This window comes from Populus alba, chromosome 19, assembly GCF_005239225.2.
Source record: "Populus alba chromosome 19, ASM523922v2, whole genome shotgun sequence".
In the NCBI taxonomy this organism is placed as follows: Eukaryota; Viridiplantae; Streptophyta; class Magnoliopsida; order Malpighiales; family Salicaceae; genus Populus; species Populus alba.
The window spans coordinates 1,007,243-1,022,802 of NC_133302.1; the positions used below are offsets into that span (position 1 = coordinate 1,007,243).

General features: G+C 32.5%; 1 protein-coding gene across 1 annotated transcript; it reads right to left on the reverse strand.

Moving 5' to 3' along the window:
* Positions 1 to 2,221: 2,221 nt before the first annotated feature.
* Positions 2,222 to 9,697, reverse strand: LOC118039824 (uncharacterized). The gene is made up of 12 exons (XM_035046620.2): positions 9,249 to 9,697; positions 7,771 to 7,917; positions 7,506 to 7,620; positions 7,301 to 7,395; positions 6,837 to 6,940; positions 6,459 to 6,496; positions 5,676 to 5,911; positions 4,872 to 4,965; positions 4,569 to 4,759; positions 3,927 to 4,146; positions 3,212 to 3,379; positions 2,222 to 2,690 (listed from the first exon to the last, which is right to left on the reverse strand). Exons 1-12 carry the CDS (start codon positions 9,489 to 9,491, stop codon positions 2,542 to 2,544), a joined length of 1,800 nt encoding a protein of 599 aa, XP_034902511.1. The 5' UTR covers positions 9,492 to 9,697; the 3' UTR covers positions 2,222 to 2,541.
* Positions 9,698 to 15,560: the final 5,863 nt, after the last annotated feature.

A 15,560-nucleotide genomic window follows, 5' to 3' on the forward strand; every position in this document is an offset into this window, starting at 1 on the left:
TACTTTTGATAATTATTCATTTCTTTCTTTAGATCCCAAGAGGTTGGACCGAATATTTGTTTTCTTAAGAATCTAATCGGAAGCTTGTGACATTTTTTAAAAATTTAAAATAGATGTTTAATTAACAAATTATAATATATAAAAATAAAAAGAACATAGGTTCAGGTTTTAAAAAAATTATTTTGTCCATGATGATTTGATGGATTTTTTTTATTTATTATTATATATAATATGTCAATTATCTGATTTCGATGGGTTGGAATGAGTGAGTTAGATAATGTGTTGATTGGAAGAGGGCCTGAGAGGATTACATCATTATTGTTTGAGAGAACGATTTAAATGCAGGTTTGCTAAAATTTAATTTGTTTTTTTTTTTAATTAAAATTTTTAATATACTTATATCAAAAAATATTTTTATATATTTTAAAATATATTTTATATAAAAAAATATAATAGCCCAACCCAACTTACTGTATATTATTCGCTTTGGGCTTTATCGCCCTTACGGTTGTATTCCTGGTGATGCGAACTCACTTTTGAGCCTGACGCCCCAAAACATGTACAACAGATTGACGACCAGCACTACTCATAAAGCCCCAGCTCTGGACGCTCGCTTTCAAAGTGGGATATCACATTGTATTTTTTAAAATTGAGGGACAAAAAAAGCATTTTAAAAAAAAATAATAGATTGGATGCCTCAGACTAACTCGTTAAATTTGCAACCTAGTTCATGGATTCAATGATTTCTTTTATAATTTTTTTAACTCGAATATAAAATAGCAAAATTAAAAAAAGAAAAAAGAAAATAAGGAGCCCTGACACGTGCATGGCAACCGGCCCAATGTGTCTGGTCGGAAAAAAAAAAAAAGCTAGCTGGGACGTGTGTGCCTTGCAACTCAGCTCACATGTCTAGGCCTAGTTCATTTAGACCTAGTTTTATTTTTTAAAAATTCTTTAAAAGGGCAAACAACCTATCATTTGCCCTGATTATAGTTATTAAATCCGGTCTGGTCCAACAAGTTGACCTGAGACCCCGGTGGCTGGATCGATCCGGGTAAGGTTAAAGACTGGTAAGAGCAAAAGAATGATCAAACCCGGTTGACTCGGAAAAACCTAATAGACCTTTTTAAAAAAATATATATGTTTTTTCTTCTATCCAAGACTTTCTTTTCATATTTTTTAGTTGGTTATTAGTCATTTTCAAAGTTCACTATATAAATATTAGAAAAATAATTTTATCAATGTGGAATCTAAAACTGTTTAGTATATATAGACTCTATATTCATAAGAAAAAAGTTATGTTTTTTCAATATGGGATAAAAATTTTTTGGTTTAAATACTTCAACTTAAAAGGTTAACATAATATCTTTTAATGTGGGATAAAAAAATCTTTTGAAAAAATCTTTTAAATTTTATTATTTACAACACTTATAGCCTATATTCGCATGGATTATTTTTTAATTTTTTCATATGAAATATTAAAACTTTAAATATTTACTTTAATTTTTATCGAGTTGATACGGGGTTGACTTAAGTTAACCTATGTAATCAAGGACTTAATCTTGTTGTCGGGTCAATCCCTTAGTTGAGTTTGATAACTATGACCCTAATTCTTTTTTTAAAAAGACAACAAATGACACGTCATTTGCTTTCTTTATAATCTAGCAACTAGAGCGGGTAGAAAAACAAGCCTTTGATTTTTTGAGCAATGATAATATAAAACAAAACATCTGGATAAAACTATAATTAAAATGAACTTATTAGCACTATTATCAATTATTTTGTTGGCTAGGATAGTTATCAATGATGATTTTTTCTCTTTAAACCATAATTCAACAAGGTTTTTTGTCTTCATAAAAAAAATAATTTTGTATTAAAATTAAATTTTTAATAATTTAAAAAACCAATCAGCTATAAACCGACCAAAATATATAGTGTAAAGTTTGAAAATACCACCTATTTTACACTTTAAATTTTTATTTTAATTCCTTTATCTCTCAATCCAATTATTTCTTCTAAAATAATTAGATGCTAATTTAGATTTGAAAAAGCTCAATTGTACAAAATAAAATAAATTCAAAAAACAAATTTAATTTTTTATAAAAATACCACTCCTGAAAGAGTGCATAATGCATTATCAACAGTACGTTTAGTTTTTGTTAATTGAAATCCTGAATTATACAATTTAGTCTGAAACAAATTCTTGGGATAAAATCCTGGAAAACCTAAAGCATGAAGGTTCATTTCTTCGATGTATTGTACAACGGCCGTGCTCGAAGCAGGATTGTTCATAATTAGCATCCCTTTCTAATCTACAAATAGAGAGTAATAATATGTGGAACTGGCATAACCCAGGAAAGGGATTCCATCATCACTCTGCAATCAAAACAAATCTTATAGAGAATTTACCATTGACCTATAACACTAACTCAGGATCAACATTCTATGATAATTATAAAAAAGAAAGGGGCAAAAAGTTAGAAATATCCTATGAACTTAGTTATGTGCTCTAGTTCCAAAGGACTTGACAAAAAAATTAGCTCAGTTGGTCTTCTTCTCTTCCTCTTTTGCAGGAGTTACTTCACCAGACGATGCCTGATCATCCTCACCACCAAAACCAAATTCATTTACACGAGTTTTGTCCACTGGATAAGCCCACCTCTGATACAGGTATATCAGAAATATGAGATCTGCAAGATAAAAGAAAATGACGTGAGAGAAGTGCATGACTGAATCATACTCACAAAGCACATTACATACAGGACAATTTAAGCAACGGGATTCAACGTTTTTTGCAGCAAACCAAATTAAACTACCATAATTAAATAATCTTATTCAAACATTTAGCCCCAAGTATTTGAATTGACTATCCATGCAGCAGGAGTTGGCTTTCAAGTTTCACCAATGCTAATGGCTTGTGCACTTCTACCCTCTTCTCAATACTGGGAGAATTTCATTGTCTGAATCGTAGTGTAACATTGGCAACAGCAAAGGTGCAAAGCTGCTTTGTGAACAACGAGGTTTTTATTGTCTTCAGGCTTCAGGTTGAAGCTCAGGACAGAAGAGATGGAGTGGGCTAAGGATATATCAGGGTAATCTACGTGGAGAGGGATGATAGTGATACATTCTAATGCCATCCAGTGTAAATGCTAACTGACTTTAGTACCATGACTGTGGAAAGAGAAAAAGTAGAATGCTGATTATATCTCACCATCTCGGAAGACAGATAGCCGATGCAATGTTGGCATTTTGATGACAAATGCAAAAAGATCATCAATAATGGTGTTAAGGAACTTGTATGTCATCTGCCTCCATGGGAGATGTGCCACAGACTTCAGCTTATAATTTATAAACAACTGAGGGCACATCATGATAAAACCTGCAATAATGAAGTAATTATTATTACAAAATGATGTATGAAGTTGGTATAAACTCATTACCATGACAAACTGAATTTTATTTGGGTGACTAAACCTAGATGTCTACAAGGAAACATGCTGATGACAAATCTAGAGATCATGACCTTAACTATACGAGAAAAATAACTTAATGATTAGTAGTTCTTATTGCATCGCTTGCATGTAAGAACAGAAATGACCATCTGTGGAAAACACAACAGCAATATCTATAAAAAAAGTATAACAAAAATATGCTAGATTCAAATCTACAACCATACTGGCTTTACAAGTCAAATAATTTTGGAATTTTTATTAGTCAAAATACAATTTGAAAACAGAATTCTCAACTACACAAGGCTACTAATATTGCAATATTTTCAAGTCAAGATCCTAATATTACTATGCTGTATGCAGGCTGGAAAAACATTTTACAAACTCCTGTTCCGTAACACAATTTTCAATTTGTTGAGAAGGGTTTAAGCAAAAAAATAGAGGACAGGGCATGGATGGATGAAAACAGTAGCTTACCAAACATGTACACACAGCTGGTGAGTGAAGAAAGAATCCAGGAATACCAGCTCTTGTGGCGCTCATACATTAGTGAGTAAACAGAAGAGCATGCAACAAGGAAGAAGAGCACATAGGACAAATACTTCATTGCAATGTCATCATATTCCTTTGTCTTATTCCCTGCATATGATTCACGATCTCGGAACCTTAACACAGGGATTCTTCCACTTCTATCAATCTGGAGACAGAAGAGAACAATTGTGAAATTTGCTTAATTGAAAACTCAGAAACCAAAATTACCGACATTTATACAAGCTGCAGAATGGATGTAATATCAGCAACTGTAACATGCAGAATTAAAAAATGAGAAGATGAGAAAACGAATTTTGCCCATTATGTGCTACAAGGGCATGTGAGCAGCTAAAGATAGAAGCAAGAATGGGCACACTAATGTAAATGTTGTGACGGAAGATTGAATATAGGTGTTGTAACAAGAGATGTAACAAATGCAAAACAAATAAGCCACTTTTTTTTTTCATGTGAAAAACTATTTACATTTGTAAAACCATAGCAACTGCATCAATCTTTGCCAGTTGCATGGAGTCACAGACACCCACACAGACAGTATAACAAATCAGTATATATAATTGGGATCAATACCTCTATGTGCATGGCTTTCCCTATTTTCCAAAATTCAATGCAGCAACCAATCCCAGAACTTCCAAGTATCATCCATGAAGTGTCATTGTCAAGCAGATAGAGAAAGACAATGAGCTGAGATATAAAGCTCACAACAACAGACTTTGCAGACAGTCCTTCCATAGACTTATTTTTGTTCCAAAATTGGATATCTGAAGAGGAAAAAAAATTAACAAGAACTTCATATACATCTCATAAAAGGCATCAGCGGAAAGAGCAAATCCAGAGTTAAATAGAACTTTATTGTAGTGGGCGATAATTCACCATTCTTGAATGCCAGGAAGTCAAACACTGAATGAAGCATTGAAACGAACATTGTGATCACCAGGAGGTAAGGATTTCCTTCCAAGAACACCCTCTACAAAATTTATCAATTAATCAATACATGGAAAACTGAGGAAACACACATAATTTTTCTAACTTTCACATTGGCTTTAAAAAGTAGCAAGCACACAAACAAAAAGAAGTTAACTTGCAAACCTAGGATCTAGCTTCATGAAGCTATAATTATATGATGTTCCACTCAATCAAATTTATTCTGACACATTCAGTCACTTATATTTTTTTACCTTTTTTTGTCAGAGTCCAGTCACATCATTAATTTGACCATCTTATATCAATTAACCAGGCAGCAAACTTCAATTATTTGGCAACTCGACTCTAAAAAGCAAGTTTCCAAAGAAGCATACGATTCTCACTATGAAACTTTAATTAGAAAAACAAGCTCTTAGGAAAAGGCTTTGCTTCCCACCTAAAGAAAGGATGGTGAAGTCTAGCATGCCTTATAACATGTAATTTATGCATGGTAATCAATGGCTTAAATATCCAAGTCAACTAATTAGAAACTAACTAAACCAACTTGAACATAACAATGGAGTTATATCAAATTTCAGCAACTCCATGTTGTCTCTAATCTAAGACAATTTTGGAATGGAAATGATAAGTGAGAATATATGTAACCAAGTGGATTTCAAGTCAAAAGTAGAAATATTGTATCATATTCCAACAAAATATAGACTCTCCAGTCACCCAACTTCATATTGTGATCTGAATACAATTAAGTGGTACCTTCAGTTCATCAGCCTCGCCTTCAAGCATGCTTCCATAACTACGATGAACCTGGAATGACTGATCAATCTGCAGGAATAGTTGCCATTTTGTCATGCTTATAGGACCCACCTCCAAATTAAGTGTCAATTCTGTCACAGTATCATTAATTGCGATAAATTTATCTCGAAGCAGCCAGAACTCGTTGAAGAATAGGGTGGGGAAGTAATTCCCTGAAGTAGGCTCAACATTCAAGTCTGCATATCTGAAGTCAAGAACTCAAAGCCAAAGTGACAACATGATAGTTTTTATTTTGACACAAATGCTGTAGCAAGCTTAGCAGCCACATCAAAAGCATGGCATAATTTTTTTTTTTAACATAACCCTTTGCTACTTTTATATATTTATTGCCATCAACTATACAATATATGTGCACAAGATTTAGTATAATTGTACAGTGAGTCATTTATATTTGCACATATGCATGGAGATATAATTAGTTGTATCACAATCAAACTAAACACTTGCCACAACAACAGCATAGTAGCTTTCCATTAACATAAGAGAATTATCACTTTTTTTTTTATTCTCATGCTGGTAAATTTCTCTACAGCTTCCACTGAGAAACAATAAAACTTTGTAAGTACAGAATTTATAAAGGAAGGGGCTCAGCTTTGCTAGCTAAATTGTTTGAACCATTTCAAAATGACACCCAACAAAGTTCTTTCAAGATTTTAAGGGAAGGGAAACAAAACACCACATAAATAAATTTATACTTGAAGAAATACCAGAATTTAAGGATACAAGGAGCAATATTTGGAGGTACAGCATTATGGGGGTATCTGCAGAGAAAAGATAAAGGGCAAAAAATTATCTTAATTACCCACATAGCAGTGCATAATCATGATTAGAAATAGAAAAGAGAGTGGGTATAAGCTATATGGGCATTGATAAAATTTAAATATATGAAAAAAAGAAGCAAAAGAAAATCCCCATCTGCAATTTGCCAAGCCTCTTTCTTGTTTTTCCAATCTTATTTAGTTTCCAAACAGTTTATTTGAATACTTATAAAGCCATGAAATAAATAATTAGTTGATCCATAAGTTCCTATTTTCAACTTAATTTTTTTTTTTCTAGTAGAAACAAAATCTTACAGGACCTTGAAATTGAGAAGAAACATACTTTGTGAAATCATCAACAAGATTAATGGTAACATTAGGTTTCCAATATGAAATCCATTCTACAGGGCCATCATCTTTAGAATCAGCTTGACTATCATCAACCACCTGAAGCAATCAACGTAAATCTGTGTTAGGACTATGTAAATGCATGACATTACAAAGAAAAAAAAAAGTCAAAAAAGAATAAAAGGCAAATGGTAGAAAACAACAAAATTCTGAATGCTAAGAGAACAAAATTCTGAGAACTATTCAGGATAGAAATGGGCACGGAGAACAATGGTGCCCCCAAATCGACAAGACTTGGTTTCTCAGAGGATTCAGCAGGCTTTATTATTAAAGCAATTATCATAAACATATCAACCATAAACACATATAAGAAATACTGAATTTTCTTTTTGATAAAGGTCATCTGTGGAAAATTCATCTTAAAGTAATTTTACAAATGATCAACAGCCAAGAAGAGACCTGAGATGCTGCTTCAACCTCCTCGGAGTCTTTGGAATTCCCCAACAGGCTCTTCCTTTTATCTGATTTTGACTTGGGCAAGTATGTGACAACAGCTGCAATCAATGAAAAGGAAGAGCTACTTTAACATTGAATTTGTATCAATCCATATGTTATCAAATGAAGAATGAAAAGATGAGCATGGTGTGCATGGAAAGAATCATACGATGTGTTCTTCCAAAGGCAGCAAGAGGCTGGTACTCAGGATCACTGGGATCTGGTGGATATCCAGATTGTGCAAAGAAAATGTGGGCATAAAGAGTGCCATTGTGCTTCAATGCCTGAGAGAGAATACACCTTCATGTTTATAGGTAGTTTATGTGGGGAAAACAAATATAAGCATCATGATTCGTCTTCAAAACATAATCCTATAAGTTGTGCTTGAAAATATGATAAATGAAGTTAGATTCAGTGCTTGCAACACAAAGTACCTCAGATGGATGGTATTTCAAAGAAAGAGACCTTGTACTCTCTGGTCCCCAAACAGCATAAGGTATATTAGTTTCATGCCAAATAAGTGCGCCTTCATTAGAGAAGTCATTAAACCTTTCATGCTCGGAGAGATAGAACCACATATCCTGAAAGCAGATGAAATTCAATTAGAATAGAACTGCTATTTAACAAAATAAATCACAAGCAAAAGGAGCATGCCAGCGTCATGAACATATATATGACAGGGAAAAGGTAGTTGAATAGAGTTACTAAATACAAAATTCTTCCGCATGCAAATTTCTATTACATTTTATTTTTTTCTTAATCTTGTGAAACTTATATTCTGAATCCTTTGCTGCAAACATCCATGTCTTTTCTTATGGCTGTAGGAAGATTAAAGTCGGCCTACTTGGTTTGAATTTGCAAAAATTATAACGTTTAGATGACTGTATTACATACTTCAAATGTGCATAGGTTCAAGCTTTCCAGCAACATAGCATATGGAATTAAACACTGTTTTCCTTTTATTATATTTGTAATCAGTATTATGCTTAAAGCATTTGGAAGGTAACTCTGCTAAAGGCACGACAACTCAACTAAAAGAGTGATGGCCTGTACTGTGTCAGGACCAGTCATAAGGCTCAAAATCTACTGTGCTTTCTGACTCCCAAGACCATGAAGCAGCTACCTTTTCAAAACTTCTCGGCATAACCTAATCTTGTCTGATCCCAGATTCAATTCCTTGAAAATTGCAAGAAGGTCAGCAGGTGAGGTGATTCAGGAAGCATTCTCACTACAACCCTCTCTCTCCTAAAAGATCATCAATAAGAATAAGTAGGTTCCTTCCTGCTATGCCACTATACAGGCATAGTCACTCAAGTTCAATTGAACGACGAGTGGCTGCTCCTGCTTGCCATTACCAAGTTTAACTCCTAACCTTTTAAACGGGGTCACTCAGACACTTCACTCCCCCTCTTTTTTTCATTCAACCGGGTGGGGACAAACCCTCTCTCTTTCATGCTCACCTAGTTCTACATAAGTCCTATGCCCCTGATTCAGCAGTATCTATTCATCATATCAATTCATCTTGTACGACAAGATGGAACTATGCAAATAAAAACGTGAAAATTCAAGCACACGGAAATATGCACTGGCAATTAGTCACAGCCACACAAACGCACTACGAGGCAACTGCTCACAAATGCTTCTAAATCCTATTTCATAGCTAGCAAGGGCAGTGATATCCAGGTAAAGGAAAACCAAAATTGGCATGTTGAAAACAACTTCCTTACGTGGAGATCTCTGATTTTTGTTTAATCTCAGCAATTTTAACACTAACAATAAAATGCACCAATCCAGGATCAACCCAGGAAGAAAGATCAAAACTTTTTCAAAATGAAGACAAAAATCAGAGGAAAAAAGAGAGCCCAGATCAGAAAACAATACAAAAAAACACTAGAACATGAAAAATACATACCAAAGACTCTCCTTTTTGGAAGAGATTGGAGATTAGGATGGAAGGGTCAGTGGGGGCTTTTTTGGGAGAGATGAATTTAGATATGAAATACCAAAAAACAGCCATCCTTATTATCCCTGTTATTGTTTGCCCCATCCCTCCTTGTTGTTGTTGTTGCTGTCCTTGTCTCTGTTGCCCAACTTCACCACCACCAGTTCCTCCTCCTCCTCCTCCTCCTCCTCCTGGACCTGTAGGTGGCGGCATCTTCTCCTTCCTCTCTTACAGCGGTGGAGGCAGATTGGCTTCTCTCTTAAAGTTAGAGAGAGTGAAAAACGAGAGATGTGATGATGGATTCGAAGGTAGGAAAGTAAAGGAAGAATCTTTTTTTATTTTTATATAAAGTACCGAATTGGAATACGAGGAGGAGTAGTGTCGTGCACTGTTGCAGAGCGAAGAGAATTAGAATTACAGCTAGAAGTAGAACATATACTAAAAGATATCGGGTTAAGTTTGAAGGGTTAACTTGATAAGTTAGCTAACTAAATAATGAGTTAATTTTTTTTTTTAATTTAATTAATAAATATTTACAATATGAATCTAAGATTCGATAAGTTAACCTAATTTAAAGGATTAATTCAATTAATTTATATATATATATATATATATATTTATTAGTTTTTTTTGTTTTTTTTTTTAATTAATCTATTTAATTATTATACTTTTATGATACAACCTTACAGCCAGACTCACGTCCAATGCTATTAGGTCTGGTATTATAGTCAAATCCACTTAAATTCAGGTCATGCAAGTTTAATGTTATTATTAATATTATAAATATTACTCTTGGGTAAGGTGTTACAACCAAACCTATGACTCTTGGGTATAACTTTACAGAAAGACCTAACATATTTAGATTTTAGCTTTTTTTGAAATGCAAAAAATAATTGACCTGTCGCATCGCACCGGTCATGTAACTAATTTATTTTATTTTGAAACTCACTTTAAACCGGTGTTGTTAAACTCCGATTATCCATCAACTTAGTCTTAACTTAGAATTTAATTTTAAATTAAATTATGTAAAAAAATCAAAATTAAATCATATAAAAAATTAACTTAAATAGTTTAGCAAGTCCACCAATAATATAATCAAATCAATTGGTTCACCGATGACTTTATCGAATTATCAAAACTTGGTTGAACTTTTTTTTTTATATAAAAATCTTGAAGCGAAATATTTTGAATTAATATTGATTTAAATATCCTGTTGCCTTCCTTCACTATATTCTAATAGAAATCAGGATTTCATTCAATTAAAGATCATGAATTTAAGTAAGTTGTTACTTAAGTCATTGTATTCTTAAGAAAATAACAATTTGGCCCTCCTTGAGTCGCCAATTTAAGATCTCAATTGAAAAGGTAATAGATCCATGAATTTAGTTTTTTTTTTCATGATCTATTTTTTCTAGATTTAACATATGATCGACTAGAAGGACCAAGTTGTCAGTTCTTTTAACTCGCAGGGACTAAGATATAATTTATTCCAATCCATTCAATGAAAATGTTCACATGTCATCGAAGTAATTCTCATAATCAAAGATGTCCTGATGATAATCTTCATGAAAGGGATCGAAGGAATTATCACAGAGGATAATTTGATGGATTATGCATCAATTAACGTTGTTTAGTTCGATGCTGAGAGGTCAAACAAAGCCAAAATATACAGCCTTAGCTAATATTCTACCTGTGTGGCTGTGTGTGGATCTCTAGACGAGAATATTGCTTCCTGGTTTGGGAAAGAGATTCACGGCTATGGTTTAGGACCTGTCCTGAAGTGGAATTGGACTGCTTTGTAGCGGACCATTTATATAAAATTCAAGCAGAGAATATTGGGAACTATGTAGTTTTGTCAAACCTGTATATATGCAGCAGATGCTAGATGGGATGGAGCCATGGAAATAAGGAAACACGATCCACTTCAAGTTAATCGATTGGACGCAGCGTTCCCCAACTTCTGGGTCAGGATCATGGAATGAGTTGCTGCTACAGTTTTGGTATGTTTCCAACTCCAGATTGATGTTTTTACCTTATTACCTCCGTAGAAACTACAAAATATGGGATAAAATCTATCGTGTTCTTTTGAAAAATCGTAAAAGTGTGGATTGATTTAGACTGCATGCCTGGCCTGCACACTCTGCAGTCCTTTCGAGGGCTTCAATATACAAAACGATTCCTTCTGCTTGCTTCATCCTTGTTGGTGGCTTAGCTTAGTAAAGTCCTATTCTGAATAACTGTACCAGTTTCATTCAAAAAAAAAAAAAATAATAAAATAGTGAAAGTGCCCCAAGACATGTTTGGCAGCTTCTTGGCTTACCTAACTTCTTCAATTTTAGAGCAATCAAATGTCTAAACTAAATAGAAATAAAAATAACAAAGGAAACAAATAATTTTTTCTTTAATTCATTTCAATTTTGTGTAAATATATTATTTATTAAATTCTTCAATTATTTAAGCATGTATATATATATATATATTATTTCATTAGATGTCATTCAATCATTGCTTTGTTTTTTAATATGATTATAGATGTCGAATTATAATAGTAGCAAGCTTTTTTTAAATTTTATCTGGTTGCTTTCTTGAGTGCATGTATTTTTATTATAGTATAATTATATAAAAAATTGTTTTTATAAAACAATGTTACGAAACCCAATCCACATCATGAATTTAGACAGTTAGATCAAGCTAGAATGGATAGATTCGTAAGAGTATATTAAAAAAAATTAAAAATACCTGCATATTTATTTAACAATTTAAAAAGTTTAGGTCCACAATGAAACTCAAGCCAATTAACTAGTATTTTTTTTATTCTCATGAGAGTATAATATTCGCACACACAATTAAAAGGATTCAGTATTTTATTGTGGACGTGAATTACGGTGGGCTATGAATGCTTTTATTGTAAATTATACTGTTTTGAAGCATTGTAAATTGTGAGTGCTTTTACTGTTGGGATTTACCCTCTGCTAAAACTTTTCAAAATATATGAGAGTGGACACAGACACATTGCACTAGGAACAATACTATAGCCATATATTGTTTTCATTATGGACAACACTGCAGTGCCTTTGAGAGGTGTTTCTCTGCTGTGTTTTTTTTATCAAGAATTGCGCTAGGAGCATTGTCTCCTTTGCCAAAAATTGTTGGGCCTGGCTTGGTAGTTAGACGAATGTTGTTGGGTCTGGGTGCCAAACTAGAACCAAAACACTTCCAAAAAGAGCCAATAACATTGAGTCCCAATGTCCAGCAGGATTCAATAGTATTTGGCTTGGCTAATCTAGACCCAAAACACTTCAAAAAAGATTGGGTTTGGTTGCCCAGCGAGACCTACTGATCAGGGGTCTAGCTGGGCAGTTGGACCCAATATCCTTAGGTTTGGCTGCGCAGCCATACCCAAGGATATTATTATTAATATTAAAAATATTATTATTTTTTTATAAATATTATTATTTTTATTATAATGAATATTTTTAATTTTAAAAATCTTATTATAATTAATATCATAATTAAGAATTTTAATAAATCTATCATTAATTTTGAAAAACAACCATAGATTTGATTTGAAAGGTAAGATTATTATTATTAATAATAAATTTGAAGAAAAATATTATTACTATCAAAGAAAAACAATAAGTTTTATTTAAAGGGAGTAAAAACTATAAAAATTTAGACCATAGATAAGTTTAATATTATTATTAATATCATAAATATTATTACTATAAAAAATATATATATTTGATTTGAAATGTAAAATCAACTATTATTATTATTATTATTATTATTAACTCAGGTCCGGCATGCCTTTCCAGACTCATGAAACTTGGAGTAATAAATGAGTGTCTGACCCAAGTTGTTTAGGAATGGTAGGGGAGTAAACCCAAGTCCCTTAGGTGTTGCAGCAACACCCAATACTCTTGGGTATTGGCTGCAGTGTCAGGGCCAAGATTATTGGATCTGGCCGCAACACTGGGTCTAGATTCTTGAATCTTAGATTTTTTTTTTTGCTATTTTTTATGTAAAAAAAATATTGATCCACGGTATAATGCGGACCATCTAACTAGGAGAAAAACTAAGGGTCTTTTTATGATTGTGGTAGCAGTGACGGTTCAAAGTACTTTTTACTTAGAAATGCATTAAAATAAAGTTTTTTTTTTAAAAAAAAATTATTTCTGATATCAAAACATCAAAATAATATGAAAATATATAAAAAATTTTATTTTAAACAAAATAATTTTTAAAATTTTTAAAAATACAGTTTACATGGTACTACCAAACTCACTCTAAAACTTTATTTTCCCGTGTCTTGACGTAGAACCTATCTAAACTTGATCAGTTCTAGAAGGCGGAGGCAAAACAAAAAGAAAAAAAAGTTGTATTTGATGGATTGACTTTTGAAACATCAAGAAGAAATATCGCAATTAGACACATAAATCACCCTCATGGATCCAACCTTAATTGCTTGAAAATTACGCACCAATAAGCATGAATGAATATAGAGGACCGCAGATTTTTATGGAACTATAGGTCACCAACTAAACCTCCACCATTTCCCACTAACAGTCATAAATCATACACACACAGCATGCATTTATTTTGGGTTTTTTTTTTTCTTTTCTTTTTTACAATCATGTATATATTTCTTCTGACTTTCTCAAAAACACAAAGTAAATTGGACAGCCTTTATTTACTTGTGATTTTTTGTCCTGATTACGTTCCAGATCTCCTGTTCAACTTTCGAAGAAAGCCCATTAAAGGCTTGTTTCTTGTTCTAACGCCTTCTGGGAACGTTATTACTGTTGAGTGTTGAAACAAAGACAAGAGAGTGATCTGCAACAAAATACCAGCAATAAAAATGATAAGAAAATGCAATATATTTTGTACTTTTAATGATGATGTTTTTTTGGGAAACTAATTAAATAGGTTGTAATATAATAGGATTAGATGCCATTGAAAGGTTTGAACTTTGAATCATTGGGCTTGGTTGACTCCATCACCAGTACCTTTGTAGACAGTTCAATCATCAATGGGCAGGAAAGGTCAAAAGAAAATTGTACAGTGAATTAAGAAAATATATAATTGATTTAGGGAATTTTTTTATAAGCACACAAATACAGTATTTGCCCCCATGCGTGTCCTCGATTTTCTTTTTTTTTAAATTGTAGGTCTTAATATGTTTATATATTTTTCCTCATCATCTTCTTCCTTATCCATGACATTGTTTAAAACCCGACCTAATCTTACGGGCTAATTAGTGATTAGGGTGATCTAAGATTTATTTGAGAATTAATTTAATATAAATCAGTAAATCTATAATCCAATCAATATAGAAAAAATCCTTTCATAACTTGTTGGTTTTTTTTTGTTTAAAATAATATTATTTTAACGTTGTTTTATAAAATAAAAAATTGATTTAAGATGGATTAACATGAGTTTTGCTATCTAACCTGTAACTTAGAACTTGTTTCAAGATGATTTTTGAATTGAGTTTAAAAATCATAAACCAAGATTGTTGAACCGTTATCAAAGTAAACTGAATTATTTAGTAAAACTACTCTCTCTTTTTCTGGATTTAATCATAAATGGAATGATAATACAATTACTGCCATCTAGACTAATCCTTCAATAGCAAGTTTGACCCGCAGAAATGGTCAGGCTCATAGATTCCACATGGTCCAGTCGGAAAACAAATATACAATTTGCACTATATAAACGACGGTAACTTATGTGGTTTCCCTCAACCAGCATTTGGATCGGACCATCTTCAACTAGTGGTGGGTGGCGGTCCATGCCGTCCATGGCCATCCATTTCATTCTCTTTTCTCACCATCTTGTTGACTTGAATCTGCATATAGGAGTTGCATGTATCTTTCAACCATTAAATTAAGCAACATCTGGTTCACACACCTCCCTCTTCTCCTTGATTTTTTCTTCTCTTCGTGGGTTTTTTAAAAAGTATTTTTTAATTAAAAACATATTAAAATAATATTTTTATATTTATTTATTTATTTTTAATATCAACAAATCAAAACTATTGAAAAAACATCTACAAATTAAATATATCAATTTAATGTTTTTTAAACAAAAATTAATTTGAAAAAACACAACTTTAAGAAGCAGTAATACTTACTTCATTGATTGGAAATATTATTGACGTATTTAAGAAGCACATCAACTAATTGTGAAAATCTTATGGTGGAAAAATAACACATCGTATTAGTAACTAATTGTTTAACTTGCAAATCAATTTTTCTATTATTCTTTACCTTTTCCTATCAA

Bases quoted from the DNA above. Each gene is read 5' to 3' on its own strand.
- LOC118039824 (XM_035046620.2), bottom strand. From the start codon at position 9,491: ATGCCGCCACCTACAGGTCCAGGAGGAGGAGGAGGAGGAGGAGGAGGA. The intron at 6,497-6,836 runs GTATGTTTCTTC...TTTTCTCTGCAG, and splicing joins CTTGTTGATGATTTCACAAA to ATACCCCCATAATGCTGTAC. The intron at 2,691-3,211 runs GTGAGATATAAT...TTTATCTTGCAG, and splicing joins GCTATCTGTCTTCCGAGATG to ATCTCATATTTCTGATATAC.